The following is a 21,988-nucleotide window of genomic DNA, read 5'->3' on the forward strand; positions in this document are numbered from 1 at the left end:
GTTCTGCCTGAAATCTATCCATTAGTCACTTCTTGCTCATAAAAGGCAAAAGGTGCTTTAATGAACAAACATGATGCTTATTATTTGGATCAGCAACACTTGTGCCTCTGTGCCTGAGCAGCACTTAGAACAGGTAACATTTGGTTTACAACACAACAATAAAATCTGCCTTTATTGCAAATAAACAGAGTATTCACACCTTACAATATTGTTTTAGATGCAGGATTATATTCACTCTTAGAGGATCTAATATTAATATAAAAGGCACATGCACTTTGTGTTTTCACACCTCTTTTATTTCCCAAGCAGCGTTAATATGGTTTTTTAAATATTGCATTTACTTTGTTAAAACATGAAACTATTTCTGTACATTTGTTTGCAATCTGAGAACACACACCATCAAGTAATCATTTGTACAGTAACAACATGTATCAAAACAAAAAATCATCACAGCCCAGAATTTTCCACATTCACCCCCCTTTGCTTTGATTTAAAAGCTGCTCTGGCAGGAGAAGCCTCACCATTATGGTAGTTGAAACAGGAAACAAACACTGCTCTCTTCTAATAATTGTCTCCAGCTGCTTTGATTGGTTGCAGTTAATATTAATAGTATAACCTTTAAAAATTGTAGGGAAAGGTAATACTTTATCTTCACTCCTCATATTAAGGCTCCAAAGCAAGCTTAATGAGAAACCATTAGAAAGTCATACTGCTAAAGAGTACCTTAACTCACAATTCAGCCTATATAATTATGGCAGGATTGCAAGTGACAGTGACTCCTGATCCATCAACCTCACCTTTCCAGCAGGGAGCTGCTCAGCATGTGCGGCAGGATGGCAGCAGAACTTCTGCTGGGGCCACACAGCTGAGACTTGTGCCCATCCCACACCAACAACTCCAGCTGTGCTGCAGACAGGAAAAACGGGATCTCCACACCTCTGGATGTGCATCCCTGACAAACCCAGCCACCCCTGGCAGCCCTGCTCAGGAGGTGGCCTGGAATGGCAGGACAGGAGGGCACAGGGTGGGATTTAGGGACTGGCCAGGCACCGCAGGCACACCTGGCTCTGAGCAAAGCCAATTAGTACATACAGTAGTAACTGACATCTTAAAGACTTGTAACATATAAAACATTATCATCTTTATGAAAATAGACCCATTTCAGTACAGGCTTGCCTTTTGGGGGAGGAATTCAGGTACATTTTTTGTATTTAAAAGGCAAGTGTTCTCCTGGACAGCTGCCGATGCTCTCGTGTAAAATGTCCTCAAAGCAAGACAAACTCCTCTGTACTAAATCTCTTTAGTCTTTTCTTTTCATCCTCGGAGAAAAGGTCATTTTCTTCATGGAGTGGACTGGAAGCAAAATCATAGTCTCTAGAATGACCCTTGACAAAAGTAAACAGGGGATATTTCTCCTTGGATGAAGATTTCAGCATCTACAATGTAAAACACAAATCAGATGAAACATTAATTGGAAATGAAAAAATACAGCAAGCACTGATATATTCACCTGATAATGACTGCCAAGTAAAAAGTGCATTGTTTATCTTTATTATCTCATTAAAACCAAAGCACTGCACAATCCAAACATCTCCTCCTCCTCTTAGATACTTACTTCCCTTTCTCAGGTAGCTGCTAATTTCATGCCTATCCCTTTTTCTGTCCCACACAGATCACCTGTATATGCTGTTAGACTCAGTGCAACAAAGATAAAAGGATAAAAGACAGAAGATAAAAACCTCTACAAAATAATTAATGGCCATAAGGGTCTCCTCAAGCACAGGTACGAATTCTGCAGCAACTGAGCATCCTGGGGAGGGATTTTTGTTGTAGAATCAGCACATGCAATAATCATGTTTTATTACAAGTTAAAACACAATCATCAATGTAAACAAGGCAGTCAGGAGCACGTGGCTCAAACCAGATTGGTGACAGTCACAGGGAACCAGGGTGCCCAAAATCTACTTATAAATCTATTTATCAATAAGAAAACTGAGCATGAGAAAAAGTGGATGGTGGGGAACGATAAATACAGAAACAGATCAGCGAAACACCTTTAACAGCAGATAAAACCCCACCAAATACTGAAAGACCTTTCAGGGTGTTTTTTCCACTGATCTATTTTTTATTTTGTTTTACTTTTTCTTACTTGCTTGGAAAAAAACAGCGCACTGTTGCAGTGACATGCAGAACTACATCAGGCTAGAGATACACACCATGCAGAACTAAAAATCACTGAACACAAGCTCAGGAGAACAATCAGTCTCAAACAGTAAAAAAGCCCTAAACAGATCTTTAAACAGTAAGAAGTATTTCAAAAAAGACAGTCAGGAGTTGAGGGGGCATTTAAAAAATAAGAAGAAAATAAATCAATCCCAGTAAAATCCTGGGATTCCATTGCCTTGTGTGTGTTCAGCTTTACTGAAACTTCCTTCTCCACAACATCTCCTTCCATGCATTGAGGGAGGTGAGGAAACCCTAAACACAGGAACTGGGCAAGGAAATGCCTTAACAAAGTCCAGGGGAACCTGGTCCAGATTTATGTAACTCTCATCAAGCCACACCCCAACAGTGACCACAGATAATCTGAAATTCTGAACAACTTGCAAGTTTCCTCGAGACACCATTACAGTGATGGCTAAAGGAGTTTATTGAGAAAGGTCAGTATTTTCAGTATTTCCATGTTAGACTGTCACTGCAACAGGAATTCTTTGTGCTGAACTGAATCCATGTTCAACCTCCCCTCAGCTCCAGTTCTTCTCTCATTTCTGTTACATTTGGGCCACAAACAGGCAAATGCAGCTCTGTAACAATCCCAAGGGATTATTTATTTTCTGGCATGGGTTTGGATAGGGAAACAATTCCCAGAGGAGAGCCTGACTGTGGTTTGGAGGGAGTTTCACCCATCACTCCACTTGGGCCTCAATTCTGATGCCCTGATTTCTCTATTTCTAAACATGTAAGGCCCATAAGGTTTATCCTCAAGTAAGCTAAATATTTTCTTTCACCTCTTATTACCCAAAAAAGCAACGAGAACCTGGATTTTTTAGTCCAGCCTCCACAGGGGACATTGGGAATACACTGAGCTTTATAGTTCAAGAGTTACCACACTAGAATTGCAAACAAAGGGAAACATAATGGAAGAGGAGGAAAACACAGAGGAAGTGAAGGAAAGATTGAAAGATCCATTGACAGAATGTTTGTGACATTGTACCTCTATCCAAACTTTCCTCTGCTTTCAAATTGACACCGCCTGAACTGTATTTATATCAAATAATGTCACTAATATTAAAGAGTTCCTATCTAAAATACGAGGATAATAACTCCAAGACTTGGATCAGCCAAGAGTATGTTCACAAATTGTGTTCAGGAAAAAACTGCACTTAATCCCAAACTTGAAAGAAGAAAAATAAGGAAATAGGAAAAAGAAAACTTCCACAGGAACCAATTTTGTAATGAGATTTTTTTATACTACGTTATTACCTTCTTTCTTCTATGTGACAGAACAAGAAAACAGGGAAGAACAGAAACTTCACTATTTAAACTTTCCATGGATCTGCTGCTTAGGAACTTCTTTAAATCTATTTTACACTTCTCTGGGTAAGAATCAAAAAAACAACCTCAGCATCAATCCGTATCTATTTATTATAAACAGTATTAAGTTCTAAAAAATGCTTTTTTGGCTGTAGTTCTAATACCACTTATCAGGACATTCCAAATGCTGGACAAACATTAATTCCTTGTGCGGCTGTGGTAACTGCTATGGTTGGAATATTTACATTGTGCCCATCTGCTGCTGCTGCTGCATCCTTTTCACAGAGTATTTTTTGAACCCACCAAACACAGAGCAGCTCAAAGGACACATTGATGATGCTGCATTTCATATCCTCACACACTGGAATAACCAAGGAGAACAAAACTTGATTCCAACTGGACCTAAATGAAGGCAGAGCAGAGTTTTTCCAGGGGAAGGTTGGGGTCAGACAGATTTGCTGGGTGGCACCTGCTCCGTGGAGCTCAAACCAGAGCCCTGCACTTCCCACCGGAAAAAGCCACTTGTGCTAAGGAGAAATAATGAACAATTTGGGTTTGCTCCAACACTTCCCTTCCACCCCCAATCCCTGCCCAGGGCCGGGCTGCTCCCCAGCATCCCCCCGGGCCGGGGCAGCCCCGCTCGCCGGGCTGCCAGGGACATTCCCACTTCACGAGTGCCACCTCGTGGGCCCGCCCGGCGCCAGCCCGGCATCCCGCTCTGCCGGACACCTCCCGCAGCACAGCCCAGGCTCGGCTCGGCCTTACACAGGGGAAAAAAGGATGGAATTAACAACAATCTGCATTACTGACAATGGTAAAAGCAGTCATAAATGCCACAAAAAGGATTATGTCTGCTTACAAGGGCGAGGCTGACTCTCTTCCTCTCCCCACACCCCGTTCTGGCTGACAGAGGGATTTGGGAACTCCAGCACCTACCTTGGTGATTTCTTCAGAAGCCTTCTCAAAGTCCTGCACAGTCCTACAGTAAAATCCTATTGTGCAGCTCGGATCCATTTTTTTGAATGACATCTTTTTGGGAGAAGGACAGTGGAATGACTGCGAGTTTCCCGATTAAAAAACATGAAACACACGGTTACGGTCGGGCATGGCACAGATCCACGCATTTACTTCTGTCCCCACCAACAGCTTTAAAACATCCAATCCCCTGCATCACCTGAATTAAACCCCAGCACACACTTTGGAAGGCATTTCTCCCACTCTCCCAAATATTCAAGTGATTCCACCCTTCCCCAGCCGTGTAAAACCTCCTGCTGTTGAAGCTGCATTCCCCAAACTTCGCCACACCACCAGGTTAGTTTGGAATCTGCCAAAGCTCTGCTGCTCCCAGCAATACTTTATGAATATTCCCAAGGCAGAGAAGGTGAATGCTCTTCTGCAAATTGAATTTGTAACAGCTTTTGCACTATCTTACTGCTTTACTACCACTGCCCAGTGCCCCTTCCCTCCCCCAGCCTCTATAAAAGAGACATAATGGAATAAACCAACCTCATGCATTTTCCTTCAGTAAATGAAATGGGTTCAAAAACCCACAAAACACACAAAAGCAAAACCATATTACAATGATTCACAAGTAGGGGAAAACCAAACATGCCCTGCTTTACAAATGGGTTTTTCCTAACGTGAAATCTCTTTCCCTGACAGATGATGCCCCAACAGTGCTGTGAACTGATACTTTCAGCAGCCCTGCTGTAAGAGAAAACAAACACAAAACCCCCCTCCCCACGCTCCTCACTCAGTTTATCAGAGGAAAAATAAGTATATCCCATCTACCCCGATTCTGTGGTTATTTATTACAGGAACTGCAGTTTTGGTGAAGCTCATTGTCCAATAAGTGCAATTATTTCCTCGCTTGCTCTCAAAGGGATCCAGTCCCCTCTATTCTGCCTCTAACGCAGAGGATGACCCATCATCCTCCCTCTATTAAATCCCTTTTTTTGCCAATCACAAAAATCAACCCACAGAAGACAGCACTGGTTCCCAAATCCGAGTGTAACCATCCCTGCAGCAGTTTTACATAATAAAATACATTGTTCTTTCCTGGTGATTACAAACCCGAGAGGTATTTCTGTAAAAACTCTGCTAAAAAATATCTGCAAAGATGATTAGGGCTATTCCTGCAAGATTCATTTCAGTCACTGCTTTTTCTCCTCACTGTTCGTATTTCATAAACAGCAATTGTATTTTTAATATTAATTCCTGAGTCATCAAACGTATAAATCAAACCCTGCCTCTTCCACATCCCATTCCAGCACCAACCCTGTCCCTCCAGTCGTGCTGCACTGGCAGGGCAGGAGGTTTAATGCTACACAAATCACTGCACAACAAAGAGAGAGAAGTGGGGAGGATTTTTTTTTTCCCACTCCTCCAAACAAATGGATGCTGGAAGCCAATACAGAGTGGATTGATTTCCAGCTTATTCTGGACAATTTGTCAATTTTGAAAATACTCCCCACAGATAAATCTAACAAGCAACTATCCACACTAAGAAAGCAATTTCTGTTTACTTTTGACATTTCTGGACAAAGATATAATACTATTAAATGCACCAAGCATTAAATTGCAATCTATTTTCGGTGTGCAGGAAAGCATTAGGATGCGATCAAGCCAAGCTGGCAGCTTGCATACCTTCCAAACACAGCTTAAAACCTTGGGATTATTTGGAAATTCAGATTAATGCCAGTCTGCAGCACAATTTGGAGGCTGAGTCATAGGAACAGAACCCAAAAAGAGGTGTATTTTTTGTAGCTTGGCCACTGCACCACGGCAGGACCTTCAGGAAGTCACTTCAGCTCTGCTGCTTTGTGCTCTTCCCACCTTTTGTCTGGTTTTTCCCAAACTGTAAAATCTGCAGAGGCACTGGAGCAAAACACAGTTATTAGGATAAAGGGGAAGGATCTGGGTAATCATCCCAGGCAGAGCTGGCACTCACCAACTCTTCCTTCAAATATCTCAACGGGGCAAACCTAAAGGCATCTCTAAATACAACCAAACTGCCTGGGTAGGATGCTTGCTGACACATTTTGCTGCTGTGTTCTTTTGCTTCATTCAGAACCTTCTCATTTCCTAGAGAATCTTCCACTTCTGCATTATGTAACATGCTAATTCAAGCATTTTGTTAAATAATGAAAAATATGAAGGGTTTGCTTGAAGGACTTGACATCAGCCCTGTGTAGGTCCTTTGAGATGATATATGTGTAGATATATATTTATATAAGTAGTTTTCCTAAACACTATTTGATGGTATTTTGCTCCAGCTCTGTCCTGAAGCACCCCCAGGCTGTTCCTACTGAACCAAGAGCTGCTGGAAGTTCCTGTGGAAGTTGGGCACAAGACCAAGGAGTTTTTGTGGGTGGCCCTGAGGATGTGACTGTGAGTACTGAGGCCACTGAGCACTTCCTTGCAGCTGATCATGTTTTCCCAGGGTACCTGTAAAATGAGTTCTCTAATCAGCTCCTTTAGCTCCATATATTCTCCTTTAGCTCCACGTATTTCCAGGCTCCTACTATTGAATACAACAGGAATTCTCTCCCTGATGTTGGTTGCAATTTGAATTAAAAAAAAAAATTAAATGACCAAAAAGACAAACTTATCAACCCCAATTCCAAACAGGTTTAAGATCTACAAATATCATCTATTTTCTTTGATGAAAAATTACTTAAATAAAGTGATCATCTATTCTGGAGATTTTATGATCATTAAAAAGAAAACAGATGAAGATTAATGAAGTAAAAATTAAACCCCCATATTGAAATTTAACCTCTGGTCATTTTTGTTGATTATAGGCCTATAAAGAAGGGCAGGACATTGATAAATAACATGTAACTGTAAAACCATAAAGCTGCAGCTAGCTAGAACATCTCTAAATAATTAGTGTTTGATTCATATGGGAAGAAAACAGTGCCAGGTCTATATCCATAGTACCTCAAGAGGGAAATCCTTTATGCTGACATCTACAAAAGATTGGCAGTAATGAGGATCCATGTAAATCAAACTGTCATCTGCAAGGACAAAACAGAAGACAAGTAATTCAAAAAACACCTTATTATTACACTGCTTACAATCCAATTTCTATGCAGAACAGCTGGAAAAAAAGCCAGTGAGTAACTGCTTGCCAGGCTGATACTCATTGACTGAAGCACAGGTTTTTGCAGGACAGATTAACTTTTGCATAATCAAATATGCTTGTATAAGCAGAATTTTTATAAAGTGATGAAACTGTCATTTAATTTTTGGTGATAAAATTACTTTTACAAACACACAATTATATTCTGGAGTTTGCATATGAAAAATGTATCGCCCTGCTTCATCCTGACAGCAAGAATATATTGCTTGTCATTTAGGCATCAACTAACACCACTTAAAGCAGGAGAGAGTAAATACCTAAATAAGAACTGCCAGGCAGGAACAGCAAACGCTCCTCAAGTTTGGTGAAACAGATAAATTATGCCTTGTTTATGCAACAAGGGAAATTAAATGTACATTTTACAGAATCCAATTACTCCGTGGGGTAAATGACAAATGGCTGGACTTGGGGAGATGTGATGAATTAATAAGGTACTCATTTTGCTATTTTAATCACGCTATTTCCCACTGCTTCGATATTAACTTCCTAACTCTGAGGGAAAAAAATATTGAGGAGACATAACACATTAAAATACTAACCTTGGAATCCAGCAAAGTAATAGGACTGCTTGGGTTTGCCACCAATAATGCCAACACAGTACTCCAGGCTTAAAATTCCCTGAAACAAGAACAGGAAATCATTAGGACAGCGTTAACCAAAGTATTAAACTGAATTAATATATTTGCTCTTTTAGGCAAATGGTTTTGGTTTTTTTTAAAGACTGACTCCATGACTTCCTGGGGCTTGACCAAAGTGAACCCACACCAGCAGCTATTCCAGAGAAAGTCCTCCCTTCCCATGAGATACCCACACATGTTTTTGGGGAGGAGGCAAAACATCACGCCGCAAATTGAGCACCAGTTCCATAGTCCAAATATCCCAAATTATTGAGATTTCCAGCCTCCACACACATTTACATTCTGTGCCCTTGGGGACTCTCTTCTTTTTGCACTTAAATGGACAAGTCTGGCCAGAGCGTCAGCTTCTACATCTTGGGGAGAAATGCCAGTTGAAGTACAACGAATTACAAGGTCCAGCTCTAAAAAGAGTTGCCCCAAATCCAGGGAGGAGAGACACACAACTGACAGGCCCCATAAATCTCCCTGGAGGCTGCCTGGGAGGGCAGAGGAACCAGAACCATCTGGGCAGAACTTCTGGGAAAGGGACATTACTAAGTGTAAGTAGGGAACTTTTCTCTCAACAAAATGATTGATATTGTCATACTACTAATACCAAGGCTCCTCAAGATAAAATTTTCCCTGCTTAGACAAGGATAAAGTCACTCAAAAACCTCCCCTGAGATGCCACAAAGTCAAATCCAGCAAGGTTTATACAGGTTAAGGAAGCGATGCTCATTTAAAATACATGAGAAGGTTTCCTTAGCAAACTTATTTTAAATACAAACGAGAAGGTTTCCTTAGAAAATGCTCTGAGCATCACAGAACATTCAGGGAGATCAGAGGCAAAGGCTCCAAGAGCCAAGGAGGGCAGAACAGAGAGGGAGTAAAGCTCCTCAGAGTAATGGATAACTGTTTAATCTATGGCAAGCTTCTTGTAAAAGTGAATTATAAAAAATTTATCAATTTTCACCCATAAATATAAAATCCTTTGTAGAAATTACCTCTTGTGCTACATTCTAAAATCTGCATTTTTAACTTAAAGCCAGACTCCAAGAAATGTGGTCACTTCTTGAGAACAGTCAGGCAGACACTGGAGTGACTGATTCAGGCAATTGAAAGCCCTCTTATCACAGCCTCCATCAGGCTGCAAAGGGCAGGAACAGCCTTGGGAAGGGAGCAGCAGGAATCACACAGTGGAGCCAGCTGAAAACTAAAACTTTCCCAAACCAACTGTCTGAAAATACAAGGAAAATAATCAGGGAAGAACAACAATTTAAGTCCACCACTTTAAAGCCTTCACCAGTCTGTCTCCCCATGCCAGTAAAAATCAAAATGTTTCCCTGAAATGTTGCAGTGAACAGCCAGCCACAAAAATAAGTCACGTTACAGACTCTCAGCTTTGGTTCATGCTACTGCACTGGGGTAACTAAAAATGAACCCAAACTTTAAAGACAGATAAAGAGGAGCATGGAAAATGAAATAAAAGCAGCAGGGCTAAGAGAACAAGCTCTTCCCTAAAAGGAGTGAGAGGCAGGATTACAGCACATCCTCAGGTGTCTGCAGAACCTCTGCTGAAAAAAAACACAGCACAGACCTTCCCCCCTCTGCTTTCTCCTTGAGTTTTCCTTTTTTCCAGCTCATTTTTATATGGGTAACTGCTTGCTACTCCTGCATCACTGTCCTCAGAAACATTTATCCAGACAGGGAAAAAACAATTAAGTAATGACTAAAGGTATCAAATAATTGCATGGGAACAAAGAGACAAAAGAAAATGGGAAGAAGAGACAAGCAACAACTTTAAACCATTTGAACCATTTTCTTATTTAAGAAAATAAGGAACAGAGTAAGGGAAGGGGTGTATTTATATTTTAAAATGCTGCCTGATCCTTAGTTACATATGCTATTAGAGTCCTGCTATATTAAATTACCATTTGTAATTTGAGCCACTGCATTAATGTCTTTTCAGGTGGCTGCTGGAGGAGCAGGACAGTTATCACTGCTTTACCAAGGGACATCATGTGCTCTGCAATTATGTCTGATCTTGTAATAGGGAAATTTAAAATCTGTAAAGTCAAACTTTACAACCTTCAACTGTAAAATCCCCACCACACGTTTAATGGGGAGAATTACCCTCGTGAAGTCGCTTTTCATATCCCCTTGTGCTACTCTTTGAAAAATGATTGAACTCTCATTTCATACCTTTACAAACTCCAAGTAGTCTGTGTTTGTTCTCTCTCCACCGAGTCTCACAGGAACCAATATAATTACAGCTTTTGTGCCTGCTTTCCCAGAATCCATAAAAGAACACTGTCTGTCAATAACATCTGAGCTGTAGACTGAGAGATACAGGAATATTAAAATTTCAAATATAACCTCTAGTTTTTGGAGACACACCTCCAACGTGGCATCACAGCGTGACAAACTGAAACTGCAGCCCTTCCAAACCTTGCTGTCCTCCTAAAACACAACCCAGGTGACTCAGAACCAGTGCTCTGCCTCCTCACTCCCAGCAACATTCTGTGGGATGGGAATTGCTGCTGCTGAGTCGCAGTGCCAAGGAAATGCAGAAGGGGTAGGTTAGGAGAAAGCCAATAAATATTTATTGCTGCAAATAAATTTCTGAAAGGAATATTTAGAACTTGAAAGCCTCCAACTAACAGAAACATCTCCATGTAAAAGGAGAAGAGGCAATAATTGATTTGGTGATTTGGAATTCCACTGTAAGATACCAAGCAAGCAATGCACAATCTGCACATATCAAGAACCCCTTTGTCTACATATTCTCAATTTTGTGGATCCATTTCAGAGGGACTTTTTTTCCTTTAAAGCTCTATTGTCAAGTGCTAACTGAAAGGCAGAAAAAGCATCTAAAATGTTTGCAAAAATCGACAAAATCACAGTTACCTGTACAATCCTGAGCAACATAGACTGTTACTCCTTGCAGCTCAGGGTCCCTTGCTTCTTCAACAGCTTTTCTAAGTACAAACACAAAACTATTTAACTTATCTTTCATTTAAAAAAATGAACAATAAACAAACAAATTATTTTGGTTTTTAACAAACAGGTTGATTTTAATTGTTTGGGATTTCTGAGGAGGGGTTATTTTGTTTAATTCAAGACACCTTCCCTTCCTGGTAAATGCAGGTGGTGGGGTGGGGATTTTTTATTTATTTTTAAACACTGGACACTCAGATCCAGCCTGTATGGCACCATGTTTTTCCCAAGCCAAAATGACAATGTCTGGCTATTTAGAAGAAAAAATGAAAACCACAAAAAGGCCCCAAATCCCAAATTAACTTACAATTAAACGCATATTGACTACTTTATTTCTTTCTAACGATTTTCTGTCATGTATATTGAAGATAAAGGCTAAGTTTGCTGACAAAAATACTATTTTCAACTCATCAGATCTCTTTATTTGACCTTAGTTCATATAACAAGCCACAAATTAGCACCTGGAAATAAAAAGCTGCAAAGTTTCACCAAAACTTTCAAAAATATAATTACAATATTAGACTCTCCTCAAAAGACTAAGACTAACAGACTTAAAAGTAAAAAGAAAATAAATGTTGATAGTCAGAACCATGGTCATCAACCAGGGGCAATATTTGTAAAGAAAGGAAACTGTTCAAAATTGAGGATTTGCCTTTGAGTTCAACACACACCTGCATTAAAGGGCCACTATCCCTTTATTCCCCACTATATTTTGAGGAATGGTTTAATACAGTCATTCCCAAGTTATGAGGGAGCTGTACATTGTTAGTGCTGCTGTAAGAGAGAAAGAGCCAGGAAAGGAAACCTCTGCCAGGCTGGAAATCACCCCTGGGGTTGTGGGGAGTGTAACTCTGCACCAAATCCCCCCTGCTCCCATTAGGAAGACAAATAATTTAATAGAGAATTTATTAAAGCAAGCAAAAAGAATTCTGACAGCTTCCACCATCAGAAAAAAGTAGAATAAACCCCGTTAATAATACTAAACTCCTACATCCCTGTTTGCATCTGCATGGATGCACAGCTGATTATTCCAGTACAGCTGCACTTCAGATTAATGTAACATTTACATTAAATATCAAAATCTTCTATTTATATATATATATAAAAATATATAAGTGCATGAACTTTGCCTTCTGCTGCCTAAACGATTTACTAGTGATTCAGTTTATAGGTGAACTGGAATCCACTAAATAAATAAACATATAAGACTACAAAAAGACCCCAAAAACATTCAAAGAATTGGATATCAAGGCTCACAGCATGGGGAAATTTGACTTTCGACTTTTTTTTTTAACCATGCTGAATGTCACAGACCCTTTACTTTTACTGGGATATAATTATAATATTAATAGTCCCATACATTTACAGTTTCACAAGAATTTCATGTGTGCAAAGAAATGCTGAAAACATCAATTTTAGCTCTGACATTTCATTACACTATCAGTACATTACAGCCCCCAGGTTACAGTATTAAAAAAAAAAATCTCTAATGTTATGCATGTTCCAAGGTTGAAAGAGTGGTTAGTTTTTAGAACATTTCATTAAATGCAGCTCTACTTAAAAGGTTTGGGAGAGATACTTGGGATCCTACAAGAAAACAGGAATGTTGTCTTTTTTCCTGAAATAAGATTGACAAAAGCTCAGCGTTTGGTTCTTGCACCTGATGCTATTTCCCTTCCTGCCTGTGAAAAAGCTCTGGAATTGCTCCTGATATGGGTGTTTTACAAAGCTAACAATGAACAGTTTGCTGCTCAATTAGGCTGAAGTAATCTCAGGACACTCAGAAATGCTTCTCTGTGATGTAACACAGGAAAGGAACAGAGAACTAAAAGTGTTTTACCTCAAGATGTGTGCGACCACGGCGGGCCCGTACCAATCCCCCGCGATCTTCCCGGACTTCTTCCCGTATTCTATCAGCTGGTGCAGCCCAAAGGCTGCCACTGGGGAGTCACCAAACCAGGAGATGATTTTCCTGTGATAAACTTCATTCCTCATCTCGGTGACATCCCAGCTCCTCCTCGCTGGGCCGCGCTGGGGCTGGGGCAGGATCTTGGGGTCCCTCTCGGCCGTGAGCGATGCCTCGAAGGAGGCTGTGAGCTTCCTCACGGTGCTGCTGGTCCAGGACTCCAAGTCAGAGCTGTCCATGTCCAATGCATCTGGCCACACCCAGGCTGCAGCAGGAAAGGGGAAAATCCATTTTAACCTTAATATTAATTAACTTTATGGCATAATAAGCAAAGCACTTCCCTTTGTGCCCCATGCTCCTTAGAGCAACACTGTGTATTTTACATGTCACTGTTAACAGGTCAACAAAGAATTCCAGTACAGTAGGATTTGCTTTGATCTTCTGGTGACCATCCCAGTCAGCTGAATAAACAAGATACACCTGATCACAGGTTAGAGCTCCCTTACATATTAAATACATGAACATTACTTCAGTACTATCCAAAACCCTTTTATCTGTGTCAAACAAGGAGTTTCAAAAGCTCTTAATTCTTCTTATTTTTCAGTTATTAAAAAAAAAGGCAGACCTGAGGAATTACTGATGTAAAAGCAAACATTTCTCCCTGGAAAAATGGCTAAGTAGATCAGCAAAGAAACAGGCAGGATTTTTTAATTCACTAAAGTAATTAATTCTTTTAGATTACAAGGCAAACTTGTTTAAATATCATTCAGCACAATATCTTCAGTCTGCTTTTCCAGCTGAATGTTTCCCCATGGATGATGCATCCCACACAGCATTCCTCCTACAGAATGGGGTTCAGCAGGTCCAGGGACAATGCCTGGAATTCTCCCACAATTCCAACAAGTACTCCCAACACAGACCCAGCTCAGTGTAACATCCTCAGAGGCCTTGCTGTTCTGGACTCTCAGCTTCACGTTTCAGTCAGCGTCTCAAGCACAGGCATTTCAAAATAAAACTTCATATTTAAAATCAAAACTCATTCACAACATCATTCAGCAATATCTGGAACATTCCACATGGCAGTGGAAGTGTAAATACCTCACCTAGAAACTTCAGGCAAGTTTTGCTTCCTAACAGAAACAACACCATTAAAGCAGAATGAAAACATCTCTGGGAAAAGAGTAAACAGCCATGAAAAACTTCCTGTAAACACCTAAATGTGTTTCCAAAGCTGTCCAGACCTCATAAGCGCTTTTCAAAAGATAATTCACCAGCTGTCAGAAGACCAGGTGAGGAGCAAAGTAGTCCAGAAAGACCATCCCTACTCCATCTTTCTGTGGATTTGGATTGCCACAGAAACAAGAGCACTCTGGAATCACCCCATCACTTTCCAAATTAGGATGCAAGGGGGACATGCAAGGAATTCTTTGGAACCATGGATTTTTAAGATAGAAACCTGGGGCTATTTTGTTTGGGGTTACTTCCAAACGAGCCATTACACACTCCTGCTCACAGGGAGTCTTCTGGGCAGGTCTTGAGTTTCTTTTAAATGTATGTATAAGAAAAGTGATATTTAAGGGATTTGTGTTCTCAGCAGAAGTATTTACACACTTTTGGATAGCTGCAGTTAGTTGAAAAGGGTAATGAATGTTTTATGACTTAAATATCTACAGCCAAAGGAACATTCAGTGAGCCAATCCCACAGTTCAGTCCTGACGCTGCCGGGAATGGAGACTTTGTGGTGCAGCTGGGCTGGGACTTTGTTCCCAGCTTACATCAGAGCTGCACAGCAAGGGAAAAGTGTTATCAAAACAGGCTTTCAGAAGGATCTTCTGCTGAAGTATTCCTGGGATCCCACAAATGGCTGAGGAAACAATGCACTGTGTTCTCTCAACGCCCCCGGGGTGGCTTCAGGCCTGTGCCTTGGGTCATTCTGACACCAAGCAATGGATGATTGTTATGAAAGGGATTGGGAATGGGATGGAAAGAAAAGGTGTTTAACTCTGAGAACCTAAAATACCTCTCTGCAGGACATGGACACTTAGCCTGTGACAGCAGAGTGTCCCACAGCTCCTAAAGCTTCAGCTGGCTGTGACTGTGGGAGGACTCTGAGACAGACAATGGTAAGGAAAAAAGGGAAGTTTCTCTCTAAGTACATGGGGGAAGGGAAGAAATGACATAGTGAATGTTTCCACACAGAGCATGATGTATTGAAGTTAGATTAGAATCCTTCTAGGAACTCAATATATTAAGACCAGAAGAAATTCAATAATGGACAACTTTAAAACTGATAAAAGAACATCACTTCTGCCATAGCCCACAGCTATGGGCTGGGGAACTCACTTCCACATCTTGAGTTCAAGAAACAATCAAATTTCAAAAGAACTGGGCATGTGTATGGGTAAGAATACCCAGGCAGAGGGATCACACTTGGATACTGGAAAATCCACAGAAGTTCACTTGGGCACACTTTGGTTCTCAGAAATGGAAGGATAGGACAGCTCAATCTCTGATGCAATGGGACAATTCCAACAGTAATGAGAAGCCCACAACCAAACCCAGCTGGCCCTTCAGATCTGGGATAAAAAAGACTTTGGTCTCTACAGAATGCCTGTGCTTATGCAAACACAGAGATCTCCTCTCGTAACTCACCTCTCCCAAGGAAATGAAGCATCAGGCCCTGAGCCAGCAGCATCTGCCCCGTTCTCAGCGTGCAGCCCCAGCCACAGTCTGTGGTTAAAGCAGAGCCCTTGATCTGAGGGAATTCCTCTCTGTACGTCAGCCAGATTCTAGAAATGAAATCTCTGCGGAACTCCTCAACGTTCCCTGAAATCTCAGTGTTGATTTTATCAAAATTGGACCCATCTGTAGAGAGCTCCCCAGATTCTGCAAGGCAAAGCACAGTTTAAGTTCTAATTTGTTATGGCACTTCTGTTATTAGAAAGCAAGCAACAAACATACAATCTATCAGAAAAACAGGGCAAATTTACAAAACCTAACAATTGCCTCAAATACAACAAAGGAAAAATGGAAGACAAACATAACAGAAATGTGTCAGATTAAAAAAAAAAGGAAAAATCAAAAGAGCAATGCAGACATCACTGTGCCAGTGGAACCACTGACCTGCAAGTAAGTGCTTAATTCACCCAACTGTGAATGGTCAAATAGAGAGACTTAAAGGACTGCACACTGGAAAGTGATAATGAAGGTGTTGGTGTAGTGACCCTGATCAGGTATTGCCATTATTTCCATCAGGAGCTTTTAGAAAGAAAATCTCCAGCTGATGGTAAATGAAGTGCAAATTACAACACAAATATTTACAGAAAGCACATGGTTTTGGTGTAAAATCTGAAAAGATCAGGTCAGGATCGGTTGCATCAGAGGTGGACATTTACATGAATATTTTATAACCTTTTCATATTTACATTTTGCATTTGGTAATTGTTAATGCCACTCTTTCTGGAAGATTAAAAATATCTCCCCAGAGCTCCAGCTGAGGAAAACTGGAATGAGTGAAGTGCTCTGTACTTACCCTCAGTTTTGAAGTGGTAACATTTTCCCAGGAGAAAGACTGGAGAGTTTCTACTGAAGTAAGTTTTTGTTTTCAACACCCAACCTAGAACAGATGCAGAACAAATACAAATCTGGGACTGAAGTATTCCAAAAGGAAATGCTAACAGCATCTGGCTAAGCCAAAGGTAACTCTTGAAAGGGGAATAAAAACAAAGTAATAAAACTGGGGTTTGGTCTCATAAAAAATCCTATATAGGGTGCAATGGCTACTATTTCCTTTCAACCATGCGATAGCCTTAAAGAAAGCAGAAAAGGAAGTATCTTCTCATCTTTCCAGACATCTCCAAAGCTCAGTTATGACAATTAACAACATTTATCAGAAACCTGGAGGTAAATCTGAGCAACCTCAGTCCTAAAAGGAAAGAAGAAAAATCAAGGACAGATTAGTAAAGGGCACACGTGAAAATCTGATTGCTCATAAACAAATTACTGCTCAACTGTGGAAAAAATCCTACTCAAGGGTAGATTCTTCAGTGGAACTTGTATCTCACACACCATCCTATTTTTTTCCATAAAAATACATTTATAAACAAAAAAAATCTTTGTGCAGATGATTCCATATTATCCCCGTTTAAAAGCCTATGCAAATCTAGAGTAATTTTCATAATATATTTACTGTTTCCAAAAGAAGTAATTTAAAATGAAATTATGCAAGATTTATCTGGAAAAATTAAAAGCTAAAGAATTTTTTTAGTGGGGCTAATTTATAATATCAAAGAAAAAATTGTTGCAAGGGCCATATTGCATTTTTAGTATTAATTAGTTATGATTCCATTCATGTCAACCAGAAACATTCCAATCCTTTTAATGAGACAGATCACACCCTGTTCCACTTACTGTATTTCATGTTGTGCCATGCAGACATAAACTTTGATTTGATCTTTTCTACTTCATCTGTCCCTGTGGCCTCCATATTCAAATTCTAGAGAAAAAGCCATCGCTGTCTTGTAAGGCTTTCAGTTCTGCTGCTGCAAAAACCAAAATATAAACACTCAGCATCCCCACTTAAGCCCAACATGGCCAGAAACAGCAATAAACTCACAGAACCCCCCACTACCAGGCACTGAGAAGCAATCCCATGTCCCATGAATAAGTAATAAAATAATTTAATTCCAAATATACACCAATAAAAGCACTACACAAAGCTCAATAAAAGATAATGTTCTCCAGCAGCTCTGCCTCGCACCACAAACTGCTCTAGAGCACAAAACCTGTGCTGGCACATGAGCACACTCGTTTTATCAGCCGTGAGGTGGAGAGCTATGATGCAGCTCACTAAATAAAAAAGATGCTGCTCTTTTCTGCTGAAGAGAAAACAAAAAGCACCTTTTGTGTTAAAATCCACCAGAGTGCAGGCTGATTTTGTAAAAACTCCTTATAAATTTTGTAAGGAAATGCATCTTTACTGGCTTTTTCTGTCCTGCAAGATAAGACAGATTTCACCTTAAAGCAACCTGAACTGGTAACAACACAAATATCTACTACCTTTATCCCTGTTCCTAAGAAATCTGGGAAAATGGGACAGAACCTCCTCCATAGTCCAGCTGCCCCATTTGTAACAGGAAGCTTGCTGCTTGCTATTCCTCCACCACGTGTATTCTGTCAGTGGTTCACCTTGAAATACTTGACACAGAAAGTTTTCCTGAAGGTATTTGGTGGCCCAAACCCTTGCACAGGCAGGTGAAAGGTTAAGAGCTCCTGCTTCAACAGCAGCTCTTGTGGGACATCACTGAAACCTTCACAGCATTTTTAGCTAAGTTCTGATAGCACCAGCTGATGACGTAAGCAACAGTGAAATTCTTCATTTAATTAAAAAACTTGGGCCAGGAGAAAGCCTCCTTTCTTTAAAAGGAGAATCTAGAACTGTATTTACCTTTCCGTGTACTATTCTCCACTGAATTGGGATCAAAATCAGGATAAAGACTAAACCGTGTCACTTCTCTCCACTGGGAACATATTTTAAGGAAACCTAATCACTGACAGTGTAATTAAGGAGAGGGTGAAGAAGTCAGGGTGACAGCATCATCTGAGCCTGAGGGTACTCACACAGATCTACTTTTTGGGGATCTGCAATCTGCTGCCCAAACCACCCCTAGCACATCTTCCCACTATTCCCTAGTATTATTTCATAAAAATCTGCTTCTTGACAGAATAAGAAGCAATGCCAATTCACAAACACGAGGGAAGACTGACTTTTTTCTAGTGAAAATAATAAGTGTCTACATCCCTGCTATGATTAGCCTTGTGTCAAGCTGGGGAAGGAAGAAAAGGAGAATTTCAAGCTGGCTTTTAACTTCCTGCCTTTCCCCCCCTTCTTTCTTCTTTAGGATAAAAAGGAAAGTCTGAGTGTATCACCAGCTCTAGACAGCAAAGCTGGTAAGATGAACTTCTTCAGGAGCTGTGTTTGGTCCTGTCTTTCCTAACATGATCCATCAGCAACAACCATTTATACAGACACCCACTGATTGCCTTAAAAACTAATTCTTATAAAAGCTTCCTCTGACTAAAATTAGAACTGAAAGAAACTCTACAGTTCTGAAAGGGCCCGAAGACAAAATTATGTAAATGAGAAAGGAGCTCATTTTCTTTTAAAAGACAATGGTCACCACAGCACATTTATCTTTTCTCCAGATACATTTCTTCTCTGATATTATGCTAAAGATGCAAAAGGGGTTTCCAAGAATGCTAAGGCAAACCAGGTATATTTTTTTTTCAGTGGGAAAACGCAGGTTCTTCCCATCAATGCAAGAAAGCATCAGTAAGAGCTCCACGGAAATTAATGTAACAGCACGAGGAGAAGGTCCCAGGGAATACAGATTCGAGCCCAACGGGCTTTAGTATCAAATTATCAAATCTAAATCTAATGTTTTTATCCCGAAGTTGCCTCATTTATGAAGTTCTTTAGATACACGTCACGAGGATGATGTTCCCTCACGGAGCAGCAGGACACGGCTGGAATTGAAACCCCAAGGGGGATCAATGCCGGGAAGCGGCTGTTTGTTCACAAGGATGGAAAAACACCCCAAACCCCCCAAAACCAGCATTTGTTTTCATAAACAGCAGAAAAGCAACGCGAGCTGCCGGTGAGACCTCAGCGGGAAAGATGAATGAAGCCTCAATGGGATAATTATAAGATAAATTATCTCTTATTAACTAAGACTTCCCTGGCTTTCAGTTGTACCTTGAAGGAGCCCGGAGCGGCAGCGGCGACAGTCAGCGAAACCCACACGGAACAACGACGGCGAGCAGTGGCCGGAGGTCATTTTTAAGGAGCTGCAAACACATACGAGGACAATTAGAAACGATACTTTGAAGCCGGCTCGGAAAGAAAACCAGATTATTCCTTAATCCTGCAGCAAGGGCGGAACGCTTCGCCCAGGCAGGACTCGCAACCAAGCAGGAGCCCACACGCACCGCGGGAAGGGGCTCGGCGGCTCCCGGCCCCACAGGACGCGGCGGCACCCGAGCCGCCGCCGCGAAGGGCCCGTCCCGCCGCTCCCGCCCGCCGCTCCCGCCCGCCGCTCACCCCTCACCCCTCACGGAGCCGCCTCCGCCATGCCCGGGGCCACCCGGGCAGCGCGCGGCCTCCCGGCGCTACTCCGGCCGCGGCGCAGCGGCGCGCGAACTACAACTCCCGGCGGGCGCCGCGGCTGGGGCGCGGAGGGACGGGCTGCGGACACGTGCGGGGCACGCTGGGAAGTGTAGTCCGGTGGGAGTGTGGTGGGGAGGCGGGAGGGAGGAAGAGGGCGGAGGAAGAGGAGGGAAGGAGGGAGGAAGAGGATGGAGGGAGGCGGCGGGGCCGGGCTGCGGCTGGAAGCGAAATCCCGGGAAGAGGAGCGGGAGCAGAAAGCCCAGTCCCTTCACGGGGTCTGCGGCTGTCCTTTAACAGCATTTCTCCCTTTGCTTGGATTTGGTTTTTTTTGGTTTTTTTTTTTTTTTTTTGGGGGGGGGGGTGGGAGGGTGTGGTTTTGTTTGATTTTTTTTTTTTGTGGTTTTGTTTGGGGGTGGTTTTTTTTGTGTGTGTGGTTTTTTGTGTGTGGTTTCTCTTTCTTTGGTTTAGGTGGGGTTTTGGCTTTTTTCGGTTCTTTTTTTTCTGTTTTTGTTGTTTTGTTTTGGGGGGGTTTTTTTTGTGGCGTTATTTGTTTGTTTGTTTCTGGTTTTGTTTTTTAATTCTGTGTCTTTTGACTTCTCCACAGTAAAATGCCTCCCAAATCTCCAACCTCTAGAGGATTTCAATTTCCAGCCTAAACACCCAGCTGAGCGTGTTCCGATTCAACTCTGCTTTATTTCCTCTCTGAAAGCCCTGTCAAAACCACTGCATCTCCTCGCACTCTCCTGAGGGATTTTTTGGGGTTTCTAAAAGTGTAAAGTAGGTTCTTCATTAATCTGTTTGTCTTAAGCTGCTTAAAAATACTCATTGGCTGTATCAGGAGCCGAGGGCTTAAAAAAAAAAGTGCAGGATTTGTAGAGGATTGAGTTGAATTTCTCAACTGTCTGGAACTGGCATTATTGCTCAACATCCTAAGAAGGGTGATATTCCTGCTTTCCCTGGTACTCACCAGCCCAATGTTGGGTTCATGAAGCAAAGTCATGTGGGGTTTGTTTCCATTTTGTGATTTTACTGCCTTCTGCTGGTCAGAGATGATCAGGCTGAGCTTAATTTTTTATAATCAGCACACGATCTAAAATTTCGCTTCAGTGCAAATGCCAACAATAGATGCTTTGTGTATTTCCTGGAGGGTTTTTTTCTGCAGCCTCATGGATATATTTCACATAGTAGGGTTGATCAGTAAAGAGGATTGTAGGTTTTAATGTGCAGACTACATCTTGTTCCAGAAGTCTGGCTGTTAGCTGGAAGTGGGGAGGTAGCAGATCACCCTTCTAATTCTTCCCTGCCTTTCAGCTTCCTGCTTGCCCTTTGCTTCCAAGATAAAGATAAGAGATTTAAAAATAAAAACTCTGTTGCTGTTTGCATAAACTCATGAAACTGTGGCCCCACGACTGTGGGTGATCTGTCAGTGCAGAAAGAAAGGGGCCTCCTGCCTCCAGAATTTCATGATCTGTTTTAGGAATAATAGTTGTTTAAAGTTTTATCTTTGCTTTTATTCCCCAAGACAGAGATGGATGTGCTTGTCTGTCTGTGTAGGGGCTCGAAGGTGGAGAGCTGAGGAGCTGACAGGGCTTGGATCATCCTAAATGTTGTACAAAGAATTATCC

The 21,988-nt window shown here is 41.4% G+C and overlaps 1 protein-coding gene and 1 long non-coding RNA gene across 4 annotated transcripts; one reads left to right on the forward strand and one right to left on the reverse strand.

Moving 5' to 3' along the window:
- Positions 1-274: 274 nt before the first annotated feature.
- ATG4C (autophagy related 4C cysteine peptidase) lies at positions 275-20,404 on the reverse strand. 3 transcript variants are annotated; one of them, XM_039556177.1, is made up of 12 exons: positions 20,305-20,404; positions 19,953-20,044; positions 17,609-17,739; positions 16,731-16,814; positions 15,851-16,084; positions 13,133-13,463; positions 11,203-11,273; positions 10,498-10,634; positions 8,218-8,296; positions 7,477-7,553; positions 4,471-4,590; positions 275-1,436 (listed from the first exon to the last, which is right to left on the reverse strand). In XM_039556177.1, the coding sequence occupies exons 3-12, from the start codon at positions 17,682-17,684 to the stop codon at positions 1,266-1,268; spliced, it is 1,380 nt and encodes a 459-aa protein (XP_039412111.1). In that variant the 5' UTR covers positions 17,685-17,739; positions 19,953-20,044; positions 20,305-20,404; the 3' UTR covers positions 275-1,265. The 3 variants fall into 3 exon arrangements, with proteins under 3 accessions (XP_039412111.1, XP_039412112.1, XP_010407042.2); XM_039556178.1 differs by having other exon boundaries at positions 20,298-20,395; XM_010408740.4 differs by lacking the exon at positions 20,305-20,404 and adding an exon at positions 20,186-20,265.
- A 152-nt stretch (positions 20,405-20,556) lies between these two features.
- LOC120410354 lies at positions 20,557-21,725 on the forward strand. The gene is made up of 2 exons (XR_005602432.1): positions 20,557-20,638; positions 20,968-21,725. It is a non-coding gene; the product is annotated as an uncharacterized LOC120410354 (long non-coding RNA).
- Positions 21,726-21,988: the final 263 nt, after the last annotated feature.

This window comes from Corvus cornix, chromosome 8 (assembly GCF_000738735.6).
Source record: "Corvus cornix cornix isolate S_Up_H32 chromosome 8, ASM73873v5, whole genome shotgun sequence".
Taxonomy (NCBI): Eukaryota; Metazoa; Chordata; class Aves; order Passeriformes; family Corvidae; genus Corvus; species Corvus cornix.

Coding starts and splice junctions, on each gene's coding strand:
- ATG4C (XM_039556177.1), bottom strand. CDS start 17,684: ATGGAGGCCACAGGGACAGATGAAGTAGAAAAGATCAAATCAAAGTTT. Junction 13,464..15,850: donor GCTTCATTTCCTTGGGAGAG/GTGAGTTACGAG, acceptor TTCCTGCTGCAG/CCTGGGTGTGGCCAGATGCA. Junction 1,437..4,470: donor CTTCTGAAGAAATCACCAAG/GTAGGTGCTGGA, acceptor TTTACATTGTAG/ATGCTGAAATCTTCATCCAA.